This window comes from Geotrypetes seraphini, chromosome 7 (assembly GCF_902459505.1).
Source record: "Geotrypetes seraphini chromosome 7, aGeoSer1.1, whole genome shotgun sequence".
In the NCBI taxonomy this organism is placed as follows: Eukaryota; Metazoa; Chordata; class Amphibia; order Gymnophiona; family Dermophiidae; genus Geotrypetes; species Geotrypetes seraphini.
In genome coordinates, this window is record NC_047090.1 from 142,400,887 (window position 1) to 142,420,493 (window position 19,607).

Sequence of the window (19,607 nt, forward strand, 5' to 3'; positions counted from 1 at the left end):
TATCTTGACAATTTGACTTCTGCAAGGATTGAATGGTTCTGAAGATACTATAGAAACATAGAAACATAGAAAGATGACGGCAGAAAAGGGCCACTGCCCATCAAGTCTGCCCACTCCATTTACCCACCCTATTAAGTCTGAGTGCTAATGACTTAGTTCCTTAACTCGACCGTCGCAGGGATCCCACGTGGATGTCCCATTTATTCTTAAAGTCGAGCACACTGGTGGCCTTGATCACCTGCACCGGAAGTTTGTTCCAGTGATCTATCACCCTTTCTGTGAAGAAATACTTCCTGATGTCACCACTAAATTTCCCTCCTCTGAGTTTGAGCGGGTGCCCCCTTGTGACCGAGGGTCCCTTGGGAAAGAATATATCGTTTTCTACCTCTACACGACCTGTGACGTACTTGAATGTCTCGATCATGTCACCCCTTTCCCTGCGCTCCTCTAGGGTATAGAGTTGCACACAGAGAATAAATGCACACAGAGAATAAATAAGATTTTTTTTTTTAAAAAAAAGAGAAAATAAAGGGGTCCTTTTATTAAGGCACACTAACCAATTTAGCGTGTGCTAAAGATTAGAGCGCTAAATACTAAGGTATGCATTATATTCTATGGGCGCCTTAGCATTTAGCGCACCTTAATAAAAGGACCGCAAAATGTTACAAAATACAAAAATTGACATTAATCAATGTGAAGTCCTGACATTGAACAGTTTTCAGAAGGTTTGCTAGTTTTATAGACATTCCCAGAAAGCACGGAGTGCTCAACCTTAGAAAGATCACACTGCATGTCATTAGACACAGTTTCAGAAGATATTTGTAATGCAAGGGTGAAGTTTTTTTGACCAACTTACCCATTTAGGTTGATGAGGGGCCCAAAATCTTTACTTGCTTGTTGCCTCCATTGTTCTTCAGATGGAAAGCCTCTCTGTGTTGCATAGCAACTGTTTCCAAACTCTTGTCTATTGAGAATATGGTAGTAATTGAGTAGTGTTTTATATATTTTTTGGCTTGCAGCCACGGAAACCCCCCAGGAGAGGCAAGAAACCATTAACTGCTTTGTGATACATTATAAAGCAGGATATCAAGTTAAAGCTTAAGTACAGTAGAATGAATTAAATTAAAAGTACATAAAAATACCAATTTTTTTTTCCCCAAATTTGTTATACCTCTGCATCACAAGCATTTTGAAATGGTTCAAAATCTCAGGGTAGGAACAAGTTCAAAGAGACAGTCTATCTACTAAACAAAAGACACTGAGGGGAAGATTCTCAAAACTAAAATGTGCCTTTAATCTGCTCCCTAAACCAGTTCCAGCAGGTTTAGTGTGCATGTATTTTAGCGGCAGATTATCAAAACGACTTTTAAGAATTTTCTAGTAGTCTCTGATACCGCCATGCAAATGTAGTACAAGGAGGTCATTAATATTAAAATGAGCACTCCAAGCTATTCTCTTTAATCGCCGAGTGATTCCCTAACCTTGTTGTGCCACATTTGTGGCCAAAATTTGCCAACAGATCTGAGCTGTCTTAGCCTTACTTTCTGATCAGTACCTGAATGCTGATTGGCGCAGGCACTGACAGGAAAGTAAGATTTGACAGCTCAGACACCTCCCCCCCCCAACACACAAATTAAAACAAAAAAACAAACAAACCCCAAATCGAAGATTGGCAGGAGAGATGCCCACTTTCAACCACCGCACTCACACAACCTCCAGACACCCAACCCTGGCAGCAGGAAAGTTGACCAGTCTCTCCCGCCATGCTCACATAATCCCCCGACTCTAACATACCCCTTCACACACACAGCAGGATACCCACTCCCTTCTACTATTGTCCAACCCCCTCAACAACTCCCCCCCCCCATGCTCCCTTGCCCCCTATGATACCCCCAGCCCTCCCTACCTTATTCAGGAAGTTCAACCAGAGGGACACCTACCCTGCTTCAGCTGGCAGTCCCACCTCTTACAAAATTACATTACATTACATTACATGCTTATATTCCGCCTGTACCTTGCAGTTCTAAGCGGATTACATCAGAAAGATAGCTGGACATTTCCAGGAAGAGAAATACAATTAAAGAAGTTGGTCCTAGTACAACAAAAAAGATAGCTGGACTTTTCCAGTAAAAGAATACAATTGAAGGCGTAAGGTCTAAAGCAATTTTGATGAGATGATTCTAAGAGGGGGTGAGAGGAGAAACAGGAGGGATTAGGACGTTTGGGTGAATTTCTTGAATAGTAGGGTCTTGATTTCTTTGCGGAAAGCCTTGAGGTCAGTTGAAGCTGTCAGTAGGTTGGTGATAGTGGGATCCAGTTTAGCTGCATGTGTTGCTAGTAAGTTGTCATACATCTTTTTGCGTTTAGTTCCTTTAAAAGGGGGGTAGGAGAAAGGGGATTGGGTTCTCCTCTGTCTGGTTGAGAGGTTCCTGTTTAGACGGTTGTTTAGGTGGGTGGGTGCCGTTCCGTTTAATGTTTTGAATAACATGCAGTATAGTTTGAATTGGATGCGGGCTTGTATTGGAAGCCAGTGTGAGTCTAGGAAGGCGTTGGTGATGTGGTCAAATTTTCCAAGGGAATAGATCATTCTGAGGGCAGTGTTCTGCACTGTCTGTAATTGTTTTATTAGGTAGGTGGGACAGGAAAGGTAGAGGATATTGCAATAATCCAATAGACTTAGGACTAGGTATTGGACTATGAGTCTGAATTGTTCTTTTTCAAAGAATTTTCTGATTTTGCGAAGGTTGCGCATGGTGAAGAATGCTTTTTGTGTGATTTTGTTAATTTGCATCTGAAGAGTGCAACCTCTGTCTACTGTTACTCCAAGGAGTTTGAGAGTGGGTTGTAAGGGATATTTGGTGGTTTTTATTTCTAGCTCAGTTATAGAAGGGGTTTTGTCCTTTTCAAGCAGTAGAAATTTAGTTTTATCTGGGTTGAGCTTCAGTTTGTGTTCTGTCATCCATTTTTCCACCGCTTCTAGAGTTTTTTCCAGGATGCCTGATTTGGTGGGGTCTTGTGTGTCAAAGGGGAGGAGTATGGTGATATCGTCTGCATAGCTGAATGAAGTTACTTTGAGTTTGTCTAACAGGGTACCGAGGGAGGAAATGTAAAGATTGAAGAGCATGGGTGACAATGGGGAACCTTGGGGTACTCCGCAGGGATTGGTCCAAGGCTCCGATATAAGATCCTTTGTTTTTACTCTGTATGTTCTTGTTTTAAGGAATGCTTGAAACCAGTTGTATACTTCGCCTGAGATCCCTATTGCTTCTAATATCTGAAGAAGTATAGTGTGGTCGACCAGGTCAAATGCGGCAGAGAGGTCGAGTTGAATTATCAGCATCCTTCTTCCTTTGCTAAGGTGCTGTCTGGCTATGTCTAGAAGGGAAACTAGCAGTGTCTCAGTGCTGTGGTTCGATCTGAACCCCGATTGAGTTGGGTGAAGTAGGTTGTGGTCTTCAAGGTATTTAGTGAGGTATTTGGCAACCAGACCTTCTATTAGTTTAACGTATAATGGAATTGAGGCGATGGGTCGGTAGTTGGAGGGGGTGTCTATTGGTCCTTTGGGATCTTTCAGTATTGGGGTGATTATGATTTCCCCTAGGTCTTGTGGGAATTGGCCTTCCATGAGAGTTGTTTGGATCCATTGCAAGAGGCAAGCTCTAAATTTGGGGGATGCATTTAACAGTAAATATGAGGGGCAATTGTTCAGGTCGCATGACGCTCGACTGTATTTTCTGTAGAGTCGGTTCATGTCCAACCATTGCACCTTTGTAAAGTTGGACCAGTGCCTGTCAGCTGCAGTGGCTTCTTCTGTTGTAGGGTTTATTATGATCTCGTCTAGGAGGGTTGGTGAGTTGTTGAAGGAGGCTCTAATATTGGCGATCTTGTTCTTGAAATGGTCCGCTAGTTGGGTGGCCGTTGGAGGGTGGATTCCTTGAGTGGTTAGGAATGGTTGAGTGTCGGTGAGGTTCTTCACAAGTTGGAAGAGTTTCTTTGTGTCTAAGGATTCTGTGCCTATTAGTTTGGAGTAATAAGCTCTTCGTTTTTCTTTAAGTTTGATCTTGTATTGTTTTATTAGGTTTCTCCAAGCTACTTTGGTTGGTTCTTGGTTCTTTTTTTGCCATGCTCTTTCGAGTTGTCTGCAGTGTCTTTTTAGTTGAAGAAGTTCTGTGTCGAACCATTTGTCTGAAGATCTGCAGAGTTTGTGTTTTATTTTTTCTGGGGCTAGTCCGTTCAAGGTTGTTTCGCTCAGGGAGCGCCACTGGTGAATGAATACATTGTGGTCTATGGAGGCGATTGAGGGGTCTACTGTGGTCCAGAATGTAGAAGGGTCGATTTTTGGTCGGGTTTTGAATGAGGTTTTGTGGGTTTCGTGCTTGTTTGTGCTTTGAGTCCAGTTGATGTTGAAGGTGAATTTGAAGTGGTCTGACCAGAGGGAAGGGTGCCAGGCCCCATTGGAGATATGAATGTTTGGTGCGTGGGGGTGTTGGGACATGTAAGCTGCAATATCAAGTTGGTGGCCTTTTTCATGAGTGGGTTGAGGATATAGAATTTGGTAGGAGAGTGCATTGAGGTATGAGATTATGCCAGCAGCTTGTTTGGAGGAGGTGTCTTCTAGGTGGAGATTTATGTCTCCGAGGAGCAGGTTGTGTGTTGAGGTTAATGAATTCCAGAAGATGAAATCTTCAAGATCGTGTTTTGTGGTGTTCCATTGTCCTGGAGCTATGTAGCAGAGGATGCAGGTTAGGGTGTCTTTGAGTGAGTTACTGGAAAGTTGGACGGCAAGCAGGTCTGATTGTGGGGTGGAGTGTTTGTCTAGGACAGTGATGGTAAGGTTGTTTTTTACTAGGATGGCCAGTCCGCCCCCTCGCTTTTTTTCTCGGCAGACTAATTCGAGTTTGTATCCCCTGGGGCAAAATTCTGTAATGCTTGGGTCCGAGTAGGAGGATAGCCAGGTTTCGGATAGGAAAAGGCAGCCTAACTGTTCATTAACTATCCAGTCTTTTATTAGGTCTGCCTTTGGGCTGATTGATCTTATGTTCATGTACGCACAGGGGATTGAGAAACGATGTTTGTGGTAGTTGGGGCTAATCTGTGGGTGAAGGAGGTTCTTGGGTGTATGGGGGAGTTTGTGACCCGACTTCTTTGTGTTGGGGGTGGTTTTCGTCCCCATGTGAGTGGGATGCTTTCTTGTGAGGCTGTCGTGTATTCTATCAGGTTTCTTGTCTGGTGAAGTTTCTTGGGTGATTGAGTCTGCCTGTAAGTTGTTGTCACTATTGGTATTGGCGAGAAGTGGTGGCCTGCTGTTCTCCAGTTTGTTGAGAGTAGGGAGAGAAGTAATAGGATGCATAGGAGTTTGGTAGTGGAGGGTGACATGTTGTTGGATAGCTGTTGGAGAGTGACTGGAAGGAGAGCTGTGGGAGAGCTAGAACTGAGGACAGTTGAGAACCGGCCAGTAGCCCTTCTCTAGTTGAGATCCGCGTAGTTTCGGTGGCCTGGGGGGGGGGGGGGGACAGAGCTGGCTCACAACACCCAGTTAAAGTTGGGCAGAGGCAGCCAGATAAGAGACCTGCACTGGCAGGAAGCTTTCGGCGATCCCCGGTGGCTGGAGGAAGCAGGGGCTCTAAGAGAGCAGAGTCTTCCTTCTTGAACGGCGTCGGGCTGAGGAAGGAGGGACAAGATGGCAGAAACTTCCTCCTTCCTCTGCCTAGGATGTCGCTGGGGGGAGAGGTTTTCGGTGGCCCTCAAGGGCTGAAGAAAATCCGGCGCTAAAGTCGGGCTGAGTCGGCGATCCCCGGTGGCTGAAGGAAGCAGGGGCTCTAAGAGAAGAGCAGAGTCCTCCTGCTTGAACGGCGTCGGGCGGAGGAAGGAGGGACAAGATGGCAGAAACTTCCTCCTTCCTCTGCTTAGGAAGTCGCTGGGGGGAGAGGCTTTCGGTGGCTCTTAAGGGCTGAAGAAAATTCGTAAGGGATAATAAGTGGCAATGAGAAACAATGAAACAAACTTGGTAGCAGGATATTAACACGTAGGGGTGATAAGTGGCAATGAGAAACAAATTCAGAACAAAATCAGAACAAAATGGCAGGCCTTCCCCTTCATGGGCTAATCAGAGCTTTAGGCCCCTCTCCGGTACATGACTAGATGAACCACCATTTTGTAAGACATGGACCTGCCAATAGGAGTGGAGTAGGTGTCCCTCCGGACGAACTTCCTGAATATGGTAGGGAGGGGTGGGGGGAGTTGTCGAGTGAGTTGGGCTATGACAGGAGGGAGTGAGCATCCCTTTTGCTGCGGGGGGGGGGGGGGGGATAGAGTCAGGGGACTGTGCAAGCACAGCGAGAGAGAGTGGGTATCTCTCCCAATGCCAGGGGTGGGTGTCTAGAGGTTGTGTGAGCGTGGCAGGAGAGAGTGGGCATCTCACCCGCTGCCAGGGGTGGTTCTCCGGAGGTTGTGTGAGCATGGCAGGGGAGAATGGGAATCTCTTCCACTGCTAGGGGTAGGTGTCCGGAGGTTGTGCTGTGCGAGTGCAGTGGGAGAGAGTGGGCATCTCTCTTGCCGTGATCTTCGATTTTATTTTTTTTTTTTAATATGCGGGTGTATTCTGTTTCTGCACTGATCGCTAGCACCAGCAACTCATCTCAAGTAAATTTAGTGAGCCTACATGAACATCTGCGAGCCTCATTTGCATGCAGGATCTTTTGAGAGTGACTCACCTTTTTAAAATTGTTACAATAGCGACTTCAGTAACAGCCCATCTGATTTTACCGTGAAGTTTTGAGAATCTTCCCCTGATTGACATAAAAGGGAGTGTGAATAGCACAATATTTGCCTTAGTCTATCAAACATATAACGGTCACACACAAGAGGAGTGGGTACACCAAAATGGAGGAGTTTGGGAGTGGGACATGAGGGGCAAGAGCTGACCTGCTGTTGAATATCACTAAGATCCCGAACATTCTCTTGATTACTAAAAACCTGTAGAAAAAGGCAGGTCTTTGGAGCAGATTTAAACTTTAGCTCAGAAGGTTAAGAGCAAAGGGCTATTGGAAAAAAAATTCCAAAAGGCAGGAGCAATGCATGAAAAAGATGTGGCATAGGAACTAGAGAATGACCCGGTGACAAAATTTGCTACCATTCCCATCCCAGCGGATAACCACGGGAAACCATCTCCATGTCATTTTTTAAGGAAAGAGGGAAGAATCAGAGTATGAATGGGCACAGCCACTGACCCTCAAACCTTGCGTTGAAGAATGCTGGTGTAGAAGGACTGAGGTTGCGATAGACATTAAAGAATGGCACGGGATTGTTTCCCACAGTCATCCGCAGGGACGGGAACGGTGAATTCTGTCACCGTGTCATTCTCAAATAGGAACTATCCAACCAGATCTTAGTAAAAGAGGATACCACAAGATTTGTGTTTTTTGATCTGAGTGGGCAAGGGAGTACAGAATAGTAAACAAAGTCAGATAATTTAGCCCAATGCATCTGAGCATAAGTTTAAACTGAATTCTATATTTAACCGGTAGTCAGTGTTGCTCTGCTAGTAATGGGGTAACCTGATCTAATATCTTCACTCTATAGATCATCTTAATTGCCATGTTATCAATATGGTGAAAGCATTTGAGTGAATGAAGTGGTGAGCTAGTCAGCAGTGAACAGCGATAGATGAACAGATTCAAAATTACAACATGTAATAACATTTTCAAAGTCTTGTCATCCAGATAGTGTCTAAGTGATCTAGGGGCTCATTTTCAAAAAAGAAAAACAACCAAAAGTGGCTAAAGGGACAGATAGATGTTTTCCTTGTCAAATCCTTTTAATTTGCTGTTTTCAAACTTATGTTCTAGACCAGTGATTCCCAACCCTGTCCTGGAGGAACACCAGGCCAATCGGGTTTTCAGGCTAGCCCTAATGAATATGCATGAGAGAGATTTGCATATGATGGAAGTGATAGGCATGCAAATTTGCTTCATGCATATTCATTAGGGCTAGCCTGAAAACCCAATTGGCCTGGTGTTCCTCCAGGACAGGGTTGGGAACCACTGTTCTAGACCAGTGGTCTCAAACTCGCGGCCCACCAGGTACTATTTTGAGGCCCTCGGTATGTTACCATTGTTCTGGAACGTTGCCCGCCTCACTGCTGTAACCTCACGCAAGCGCTTTCCTGCATCTGTATGCGATTGTGAGGTGGAGTGGAGAGGACAATCGCATACAGACACAGGAAAGCGCTTGTGTGAGGTTATAGCAGTGAGGCGGGCAATGCTCCAGAACATAAGGTAACCATTGGAGGCAGTGCAGCTTGTGCGTGTGTACGTAATCTCGTGAACTTTTGCAAAATTCGGCACCTCTCCTAGCGGTGACTGCTTGATGTAAGATGGCGGTTGTGTACGGTGCTGGAGGAGGTGAGAGCTGAATGTGGTTGCGGACGCGACCACCAGACACTTAAGGCACAAGTCGGATATGGATTCTCCCCTCTAAAAAAAAGCCTAGAGGACTACACCAAAATCTTGTCTCTTGCAGTTGATACTTTAGATTAGAATCTAAATCACAATTTTGCATGAGGTAAAAAAACTCTTTATAGTTTATAAATCTTTCCTTAATTGCTTCTGATAATTTCAGCTATACACAGCTGAAAGCAGTGCAACATGCAGAAAGTGAAAAACTATCTAAACTTCACTTTCTGCATGTTGCACTGCTTTCAGCTGTGTATAGCTGAAATTATCAGAAGCAATTAAGGAAAGATTTATAAACTATAATGAGTTTTACCTCAAGCAAAGTTGTCATTTCTTTAATAAGACATTAACTTTTTTTTTCTGCGGCCCTCCAATTACCTACAAATCCAAAATGTGGCTCTGCAAAGGGTTTGAGTTTGAGACTGCTGTTCTAGACGGATATCTATGCTGTTGATCAGTCGTTCGTCTAAATCTCAAGGGGGTATGTTGGAGGTGTGGTGTGAGTGGGACTAGGGCAGACTTATGACTTGGATGTTTTTCTCAAAACAGGGGACGTAACAAAACCACAGGTGAAATACCAAAAAACAAAGAATGGAATTGTCCAAGAAAGAATGATGTGCACTAATCAAGTGTCCGCAAACTTCATCTGAAGATAAAGAGATCTTTATTCTTCCAATATCATCTTGGTACAATCAATGATTCAAATGACTCGACATGTACATGTTTCGACCGCCAGGCCTGCCTCAGGAGTCTCAAGTGAGACACCCAGTTTTCAATCTGCTTGAGTTGTTCAACGCGCTAATTTCATTTGTATATCACTAGCGTCCACGTATCTTTGACAGTGATTTCATTTCCGTTTTGTGATTCTCAAGGCTCCTGAGGCAGGCCTGGTGGCCAAAACATGTACATGTCGAGTCATTTGAATCATTGATTGTACCAAGATGATATTGGAAGAATAAAGATCTCTTTATCTTCAGATGAAGTTTGTGGACACTTGATTAGTGCACATCATTCTTTCTTGGACAATTCCATTCTTTGTCTTTTGGATGTTTTTCTGCCATGATGAAACATTTAAGAATACAGCCAAGGCACAATTTGGATGTTTGGGGCTAAACCTGTTTTAATAATGAATAAGTGTCAAAACGGTGCCCAAACTAACCAAATGACCACCGGAGGGATGTAAACATGATCTCCCTACATTCTCCCAGTAGTCACTGACTCCCTCCTACCCCCCTAAAGATGTGAGTGAAATAGTACATGCCTGCCTGTAGCTTTAGATGGTACGGGCAGTCCTATCAGAACAGCAAGCAGGTCTCTGAAGTAGCTTGGTGGTCAGTGCAGGGGATGCCAGAGAAGGGGACCCAGGCCCACATCCCACTTTGAGTACTACACTTAGGGTGGAAATTATGAACCTACAAAAATCCACCCCATATTTACTGTACTGACATATAGGTGACAGCTTCAAGCATAAGCGCTACTGGGGTGGTGTATAGTTGGGCCCAGTAGGTTTTGGGTGGGTTTTGGAGGACTCATCACACACCATAAGGGGGTTATAGTGAGATATATACCTGGGACCTTTTATTTGAAGTTCACTGCAGTGCTTTCTAAGGTACCCCACTGCTCTGTTGGAATGTCTGTGTGGCCAATCTACTAAAAAAATGCTGGCCCCTCCTATATCCCAATGGCTTGTTCTGTGCATTTTTCATTTGGACATGTTTTTTTATGGTCAAAACAGATTGATGCACTAAAGGCAAACATCTTGAAATGGTCATTAAAAAAAAAAAAGACAGACGGTTTGCTGTTGTGAAAATGGCCATTTTCTCTACCTGATTTTTAGGCGCACTTCTGAGAATGTCTAAACTCAGATTTAGATGTCATATCGAAAATGTCCCTCCTGATCGTCTAAAGAATGTAGAAAGATTTCTGAACAAATTAAGAAGCCTAGAAATTAAATAACAATTAATCATCAAAGAGCACTCCTAAAGATAGAATAGTGTGTTTGGTCAGAATGGGAATATCATGAATAGACAGACCATAAGATATAGGAGACTTGTGATGGGACAGCCACAGACCTTCCTATATAGAGGGATTCAGAATAGGTTTATTGATTGTAGCCATCTTTAATCTTTATTCAGATTTGCTACACCCCTGTTACTGACTAGCAGAATGGAGCAGTGTATAGACTAAATTTCAAGAAAACAGAAAAAGAAATATATTATCAAAATAGAGAAGGTTGGACACTCATCCAAGGAGATTCACAATAAGGATAAGAAGGGGGAAAGGTGACAATAGGAGAGGCAAGGGAAGGCCAAACACATAGGACGGGCAGCACTGGCGGCAAGGGCTCCATCATAATGGTGCACAGTTGGCTTAGTTCAAAAGCCAGGTTTTTATGGCTGATTTGAAACAGAACAGAGAAAGATTCCTACAGATTTGCAGGGAAAGGGAATTCCAGAGAGCAGACAGATCATAAGGGAATGTAAGGTATTGTAAGTGATGCCAAAGGAGGAAGACCCCTTACAATTATCACAGTAGAGATTGAAAACTTGGATACTAATCCCCCCTCCCCCTCCATATTCAGCAGGCAGTGTTTTTAAAGCACTGATTGCTGCTGACTAAATTATGCTATGATATTCGGTGCCAGGCCATGTATCATTATCAGGCTGAGACCCACATAAGTATTTTGCCTTTATTTTTTTAGCTTCCTCCCACCCCTCCAACAATACTCCTCTCTCCTCCCTCCTCCTCCCTGCATTCACGTTAAAGCATCTTGCCTGCCTGGCCACCCACTCCTACCTGGTGATCTAGTGTGGGGTCTTCAAGGGGAGGAGTGCAAGCCCTTGCTACTGCCTCCTTATGGCTGCCTCACAAAATGGCTGCCGTGACCTTTCATAGCAGATTGCAGTACTACGCTAAGTATTGCAAGCTGCCACGAGGTCACGGCAGCTATTTTGAAAAGGCACAGGAGCAGGAGCATAGGGGCTGCTCCCCTGCCACCAAAGATCCCCTACTTGTCCACCAAGTATATAGGTAGGCCATGGGGGGCTAGCTAAACATAGGAGGGGTTGGTCAGGTGGGAGGGCACTTTGAAATGGGTGGGGGGAGAGGAAGTGAAAATTATTGCGGGGGTGGGAGGGTATAATGTAATCACCTCAGTCTGTAGATCTGTAACACTAGCCTTACTTTATCCTTAATGTAGTCTTGTAGCCGAGTTACTTCAGGCTAGATGTACAGTATAAGATGAGGTCTGACTTTGAACAGAGAAATACACCAATCAAATCTTGACTTGAGTTATTTGTGTCAAAAAGAACCTGACTGGGATAAAATTTGAAATTAATTGAGAATCAGCCTCAGTGTTACAAACAGCACAAGCATGGGGGTTTTGTTTGTTTGTTTTTAATTGCAAAAGATTCTTTAATTGTAGTTTGCCCAAATAGATATTTTGAAAACCATTTAAAACCAATTTAAGAATTTCAATAAATAGTTTAAAACTTTAAAATTGCCTTGGAATTAGGGTTAAAAATAATTTCCAAACACTTTTCCAATTTAAATCTGTGTACGTTTGTCTCCTATTTACCCAACTAATTGGATCCAGTATTCCTATTTCCAATTACAATTCTGAGGTAAGAATTTCAATAAGCTTAACAGCCAGTATTAAATGTAGGTTCACAAATTATTTGGGGGGAGGGGTTTACAGGTATTTCATCATAAGGCATATGAGACAGACTTAAAGATCTCAATCTGTATACTTTGTAGGAAAGGCAGGAGAGGGGAGATATGATAGAGACATTTAAATAGATAAATAACTGCAGCAAAAAAAATGTTGCAACAATGTTATAAGCCAAGTGGTGGAAATATCCTTTGAAAAGCCATTTAAGTAAAGTGGAGAAAAAAGCCTCAATTAGTTTTATATGCAGACGGCAACCCAATGAGTTTTTTAGACATTTAAATACCTTCATAATGTAAATGCGCATGAGTTGAGTCTCTTTCATTTGAAAGGAAACTCTGCAGTGAGAGGGCATAGGATGAAGTTAAGAGGTGATAGGCTCCAGAGTAATCTAAGGAAATACTTTTTTTACATAAAGGGTGGTAGATGCGTGGAACAGTCTCCCAGAAGAGGTGGTAGAGACAGAGACTGTGTCTGAATTCAAGAAAGCCTGGGATAGGCACATGGGATTTCTTAGAGAGAGGAAGAGAGATAATGGTTACTGCAGATGGGCAGACTAGATGGGCCATTTGGCCTTTATCTACCATCATGTTTCTACGTTTCTACGTAAATATATTGTTGTGGTTTATTTTAAACTCTGTCTTTGTAAAGAGCCCCTCTTTAATCTTTGTGCACTTATTTTTTCTTCCAGCTTTATTTTCTGTTCCTCCTTTGTTCTTGTATATTTTCACTTGTTCTTCTTCCTAAACTTATGCTGAATTAAATAAAAAGGAGAAAAACTACCTCCCTAACAGTGTGTGCAGCTATGGAATATGCCTGCCTAACCAGAGGAACCTAATACTGTATGACTGACTACATAAAATAAAATAAACATTTCCCTGTCTACAGAACCTGACTAAGCTTTTTTTTCTCTAAATTAACAAAGGAGGAGCTGGTTCTCTTCTTTTTCTTCTTCAGGAACTCTTATCTCCACAACCAGTCATTAGCCTTTCACACAATACAGGTTATACAATCCTGAGCACAAGTTTCAGAGGTTATTAGAATTTAAAATATTGAAAATAGTTGTGTTAATCAGCATTAATATTCACTTATACACTTGGCAGGGTTAGACTAAGTGTTACTGTGAGAAATAGAACACCAGCATAAGAACTCCAGAAAGTGTTTGGTAAAGTATAAATTAATTTTCTTCCTGGCCAGAAAGGGTGCCCAAAATGCTCAAAAATGGCAAGGTAGGGACACAGAGATCAATTTAACCATTAATCTTATACTGTATATACTCGAATATAAGTCGAGACCACCCTTCCCCCCCCCCAAAAGGAGGGAAAATGGTTGACTTGAATATTATTATTATTATTCTTTATTCTTATATACCGCCATACCCAGTGAGTTCTAGGCGGTTTACATCAATTAGCAAATGATCTGCATTGAATAGCAGATTTACAACAAAATTAGAAGTAGGTTTACAAAATTAGAAGCAGATTTACAGCATAATTAGAAGTATTTTTAACAGCAAATTGCAGGCTGAATTACGATAAATTACAGTGATTTGCCGCAGTCAGCCGTGAAATTACAGCGATTCTTAACTGTCTGCAAAGAGGGCAGGTTTACAACAATATTACAGAAATTGCAGGTTTGATTGAGCTAGGTAGGGGAGGTAGAGAGTGGGGGAGGGAGGGACTGGTGAAGGAGGAAGGGGGCAGGGGTGGGGTAAGTGTCATGTGAGGTGAATGGATTATTAAGGGTCGTGTTTGCTGAAAAGGTACGTTTTTAGTAGTTTTCTGAATGATAGGTAAGTGGGGGCCTCGAGTATCATCTGTGCTAGCCATGGGTTCGACTTGGCTGCTTGGAAGGCAAAAGTTCTCTCAAGGAATCTTTTGAGAGGACAGTGTTTAGGCGAAGGGAAGGCGAACAATTGAGTTCTCCGTGATGTCCTGTTGCTGCAGTAAAGGTTAAAGTGTGTGTTTATGTAACTTGGGGAGGAGCCGTTAACCGATTTGTAGCAGAAGCATGCAAATTTAAAAAGAATTCTAGATTCAAATGGTAGCCAGTGTAGTTGGTGATAGAAAGGGGTGACATGTTCCCATTTCTTTAGGCCAAAGATGAGGCGCACCGCGGTATTTTGGACTATTTTTAGTCTCCTGGTAGTTTTCTTAGTGGCGTTAAGGTAGATGATATTGCAGTAGTCGAGGATGCTGAGGATGGAGGATTGTACAAGTAGGCGGAATGCATTGTCATAGAAGTGTTTTTTTATGGTGCGAAGTTTCCAAAGTACCGAGAAGCTTTTCCTAATTATGAGGTCGGTATGGTTATCTAGAGATAAGTTTTTGTCCAGCGTGACTCCCAGAATTTTTATGGTCGGATCAAGGGGGAAGGTCTTTCCTTTTAGTTGAATTGTGGTTTCCTTAATTTTATCTTTGGGGGAGGCTAGGAAAAATTTTGTTTTGTCTGGGTTTAATTTCAGTCTGAATGAAAGCATCCAGAGTTCTATCTGGTTGAGAGTGTTTGAGATGTGGTCGAGTAGTTCTTGTGAAAAGTTGGTTAATGGGATGGTTATTGTGATATCGTCTGCATAAATGAAGAATTTGAGATTTAGGTTGTGTAAGAGTTTACCTAGTGAGGCTAGGTATATGTTGAATAGGATGGGGGATAGGGGGGAGCCCTGTGGGACCCCGCAGGTGTTGTCCCAGCAGTATGAGAAAGAGTTATTCTTGAGTACCTTGTATGATCTATTTTGTAGGAACCCCTGAAACCAATTGAGGACCTGGTCTGAGATGCCTATGTGCGCTAGGCATTCCAGGAGAATGGTGTGGTCGACCAGGTCAAAAGCACTGCTCAGGTCGAGTTGTATGATCAGGGCACTTGAGCCCTGACTGAAGAGTGTGAGGAGGTGGTCGAGAAGGGAGGCTATGATGGTTTCAGTGCTGTGGTCCGCACGAAATCCTGATTGGTTGTCACTTAGAATGTTGAATTTTTCAAGGTATGCGGAAAGTTCCGCTTTTACCAACCCTTCCGCTATTTTGGTAAATAGGGGGATGCTGGCGATCGGCCTATAATTAGATGGGGAATTTGGTGGTTCTTTCTCATTTTTTAAAATTGGGGTGATCATTATTTGACCCTGCTCCGACGGGCAGGCTTAATATTCAAAGTGTCCTGCCCTGTCAGGCTCTGCACCCAGCACCCTCCCTGCCAAGCTCTGCACCCAGCCCCCTTCCCTCCATCCCTCCCCTGTCAGGCACTGCATCCAACACCCTTCCTTCCTCACCTCCCCTGTCAGGCTCTGCACCCAGCACCCTCCCTGCCAAGCTCTGCATCCAGCCCCCTTCCTTTCTTTCCTCCCCTGTCAGGCTCTGCACCCAGCACCCTTCCTTCCCATGTCAGACTCTGCATTCTCCTTCCCAGGCTCTGCCCTCTGTACCCCCCTCCCTGCCCTATCTTTATATCTCTGCCAGTCCCTGGTGGAGGTGCAGCGGGTCCTCTGCCGATCTCTGGTGGAGGTGCAGCGGCCAGAAGCAAGCTTTCTGAACTCCTGCCCCACTGCTAACCGGCTGCGTGGATCCACTTTGACTCATCTCAGTGGCACGAGCAGCAACGCGATTTGGCGCTGCTTCTCAGCACTGAGCGACTTCCATACTGCCATAGAGCGATACAAGGGCATTATAACATTTTAATCTTTGTTTTCCATTCATTTCCTGATAATTCCTAATATTCTATTTGCTTTCATAACTTCCACCACATATTGAGCTGAGGGTTTCAACATATCCTCAATGATGAAACCTAGATACTTTTCCTGGGCAGTGATTCCTAATGTGGAATCCTGCCTCATGTAGCTATAGTTTGGCAAAATACTTATGCAGGTCTAATCTGAATATCATCTTAGCCCACATTAGTGCCAGATTCTCACCAGCACTGTCTCTTGGTCCACTTTTTTTTGGTCTGGTCAGAGCAAATATTCAGTGGAATTGGCCAGTTTAATGCCGCTTAATATTGGTGTTTTGCTGCCGATAACCAATTTAAATGGGCCAGATGAAAAAGGGGATGAAACTCCTCTCGTATGAGGAGAGACTAAAAAGGTTAGGGCTCTTCAGCTTGGAAAAGAGTTGGCTGAGGGGAGATAGGATTGAAGTCTACAAAATCCTGAGTGGAGTAGAACGGGTACAAGTGGATCCATTTTCACTCTGTCAAAAATTACAAAGACTAGGGGAACACTCGATGAAGTTGCAGGGAAATAGTTTTAAAACCAAAAGGAGGAAATTCATTTTTCACTCAGAGAATAGTTAAGTTCTGGAATGCATTGCCAGAGGTTGTGGTAAGAGCGGATAGCGTAGTTGGTTTTAAGAAAGGTTTGGAAAATTTCCTGGAGGAAAAGTCATAGTAACATAGTAGATGACGGCAGACAAAGACCTGAATGGTCCATCCAGTCTGCCCAACCTGATTCAACCCAAATCCTTTCAATTTTTTCTTCTTAGCTATTTCTGGGCAAGAATCCAAAGCTCTGCCCAGTATTGTGCTTGAGTTCCAACTGCCGAAATCTCCGTTAAAAACTACCCCAGCCCATCTACACCTTCCCAGCCATTGAAGCCCTCCCCAGCCCATCCTCCACCAAACGGCCATATACAGACACAGACCATGCAAGTCTGCCCAGTATTGGCCTTAGTTCAATTTTTAATATTATTTTCTGATTCTAGATCCTCTGTGTTCATCCCACGCTTCTTTGAATTCAGTCACAGTTTTACTCTCCACCACCTCTCTCGGGAGTGCATTCCAGGCATCCACCACCCTCTCCTTAAAGTAGAATTTCCTAACATTGCCTTTGAATCTACCACTCCTCAACCTCAAATTATGTCCTCTGGTTTTACCATTTTCCTTTCTCTGGAAAAGATTTTGTTCTACGTTAATACCCTTCAAGTATTTGAACGTCTGAATCATATCTCCCCTGTCTCTCCTTTCCTCTAGGGTATACATATTCAGGGCTTCCAGTCTCTCTCATACGTCTTCTGGTGCAAGCCTCCTATCATTTTCGTCACCCTCCTCTGGACCGCTTCAAGTCTTCTTATGTCCTTCGCCAGATACAGTCTCCAAAACTGAACACAATACTCCAAGTGGGGCCTTACCAATGACCTATACAGGGGCATCAACACCTTCTTCCTTCTACTGGCTACGCCTCTCTTTATACAGCCCAGCATCCTTCTGGCAGCAGCCACTGCCTTGTCACACTGTGTTTTCGCCTTTAGATCTTTGGACACTATAACCCCAAGATCTCTCTCCCTGTCCGTGCATATCAGCTTCTCTCCTCCCAGCATATACGGTTCCTTCCGATTATTAATCCCCAAGTGCATTACTCTGCATTTCTTTGCATTGAATTTTAGTTGCCAGGCATTAGACCATTCCTCTAACTTTTGCAGATCCTTTTTCATATTTTCCACTCCCTCTTCGGTGTCTACTCTGTTACAAATCTTGGTATCATCTGCAAAGAGGCACACTTTTCCTTCTAACCCTTCAGCAATGTCACTCACAAACATATTGAACAGGATCAGCCCCAGCACCGAACCCTGAGGGACTCCACTACTCACCTTTCCTTTCTCCGAGCAACTTCCATTAACCACCACCCTCTGGCGTCTGTCCAACAGCCAGTTTCTAACCCAGTTCACCACTTTGGGTCCTAACTTCAGCCTTCAAGTTTGTTCAACAGCCTCCTATGAGGAACTGTATCAAAGGCTTTGCTGAAATCTAAATAAATTACATCTAGCATATGTTCTGATCCAGCTCTCTGATCACCCAATCAAAAAATTCAATCAGGTTCGTTTAGCACGATTTACCTTTTGTAAAGCCATGTTGCCTCGGATCCTGTAACCCCTTAGATTCAAGGAAGTACACTATCCTTTCTTTCAGCAACACTTCCATTATTTTTCCAACAACTGAAGTGAGGCTCACCGGTCTGTAGTTTCCTGCTTCATCCCTGTAACCACTTTTATGAATAGGGACCACATCCGCTCTCCTCCATTCCCCAGGAATCACTCCTGTCTCCAGAGATTTGCTGAACAAGTCTTTAATAGGGCTCGCCAGAACCTCTCTGAGCTCCCTTAGATGGATCCCGTCTGGTCCCATCGCTTTGTCCACCTTCAGTTTTTCAAGTTGCTCATAAACACTCTTCTCCATGAACGGCACAGAATCTACTCCATTTTCTCGTGTAACTTTGCCAGACAATCTCGGTCCTTCTCCAGGATTTTCTTCTGTGAATACAGAACAGAAGTATTTGTTTAGCACATTTGCTTTTTCCTCATCACTCTCCACATATCGGTTCCCAGCATCTTTTAGTTTAGCAATTCCATTTTTCATCTTCCTCCTTTCACTAATATATCTGAAAAAATTTTTGTCTCCCTTTTTTACATCTTTAGCCATTTGTTCTTCCACCTGTCCTTTCGCCTGACGTATCTCTCTCTTGGCTTCTTTCAGTTTCAACCTGTAGTCCTTTCTGCACTCCTCTTCTTTGTTTTTTTAATATTTCACGAACGCCAACTCTTTTGCCTTTATTTTCTCCGTCACTAGTTTGGAGAACCATATCGGCTTCCTTTTTCTCTTGTTTTTATTGATTTTCTTCACATAAAGGTCCATAGCCATTTTTATCGCTCCTTTCAGACCACTGTCTTTCCACTTCTCTTATGTCCTCCCATCCTAACAGCTCTTTCTTCAGGTACTCTCCCATTGCATTAAAGTCCGTATGTTTGAAATCTAGGACTTTAAGTATCGTGCGGCCGCTCTCCACTTTAGCCGTTATATCAAACCAAACCGTTTGATAATCGCTACTTCCCAGGTGAGCACCCACTCGAACATTAGAGATACTCTCTTCATTTGTGAGGACCAGATCCAATATCGCTTTTTCCCTCGTGGGTTCCGTCACCATTTGTCCGAGCAGAGCCTCTTGAAAGGCATCCACAATCTCCCTACTTCTTTAGAATTCCGCAGATGGAACATTCCAGTCCGCATCTGGCAGGTTGAAATCTCCCAACAGCAGAACCTCCTCTTTCCTTCCAAAGTTTTGGATATCCACAATCAGATCCTTATCAATTTGCTGCGATTGAGTCGGAGGTCTGTAGACTACACCCATGTAGATAGAAGTTCCATCTTCTCTTTTCAGAGCGATCTACCGGTATATTGCTTCTTCCATAGTCTATTATTGAGAAAGACATGGGGGAAACCACTGCTTGCCCTGGATTAGTAACATGGAATATTGCTACTCCTTGGGTTTTGGCCAGGTACTAGTGACCTGGATTGGCCACCGTGAGAACGGGCTACTGGGCTTGATGGATCATTGGTCGAACCCAGTAAAGCTATTCTTATGTTTTTATGTTCTTAATTCACTCTGAATATCGGCTTCCAAGTGTCATGTGAAATCAATTGAATGTAATCTGCATAAACAAATGGTAAGATACCTAAGTCCTAGATTAGAATAACAAGAAGCACTAGGAAAATACTGAAGAGAGTAGGAG

At 43.5% G+C, this 19,607-nt stretch overlaps 1 protein-coding gene across 2 annotated transcripts in view; it reads right to left on the reverse strand.

Moving 5' to 3' along the window:
* SLC35F4 (solute carrier family 35 member F4) overlaps positions 1-19,607 on the reverse strand; it is a 163,441-nt gene that overhangs the window by 80,283 nt on the left and 63,551 nt on the right. Inside the window, exon 1 of one of the 2 annotated variants that reach the window (XM_033953519.1) lies at positions 857-958. The exons of the other annotated variant lie outside the window; for it this stretch is intronic. Coding sequence (XP_033809410.1) covers positions 857-860 — 4 coding nt within the window. The 5' untranslated portion in view covers positions 861-958. Of the gene's footprint in view, positions 1-856; positions 959-19,607 lie in introns of those variants that run through there. 2 annotated transcript variants of the gene reach the window in all.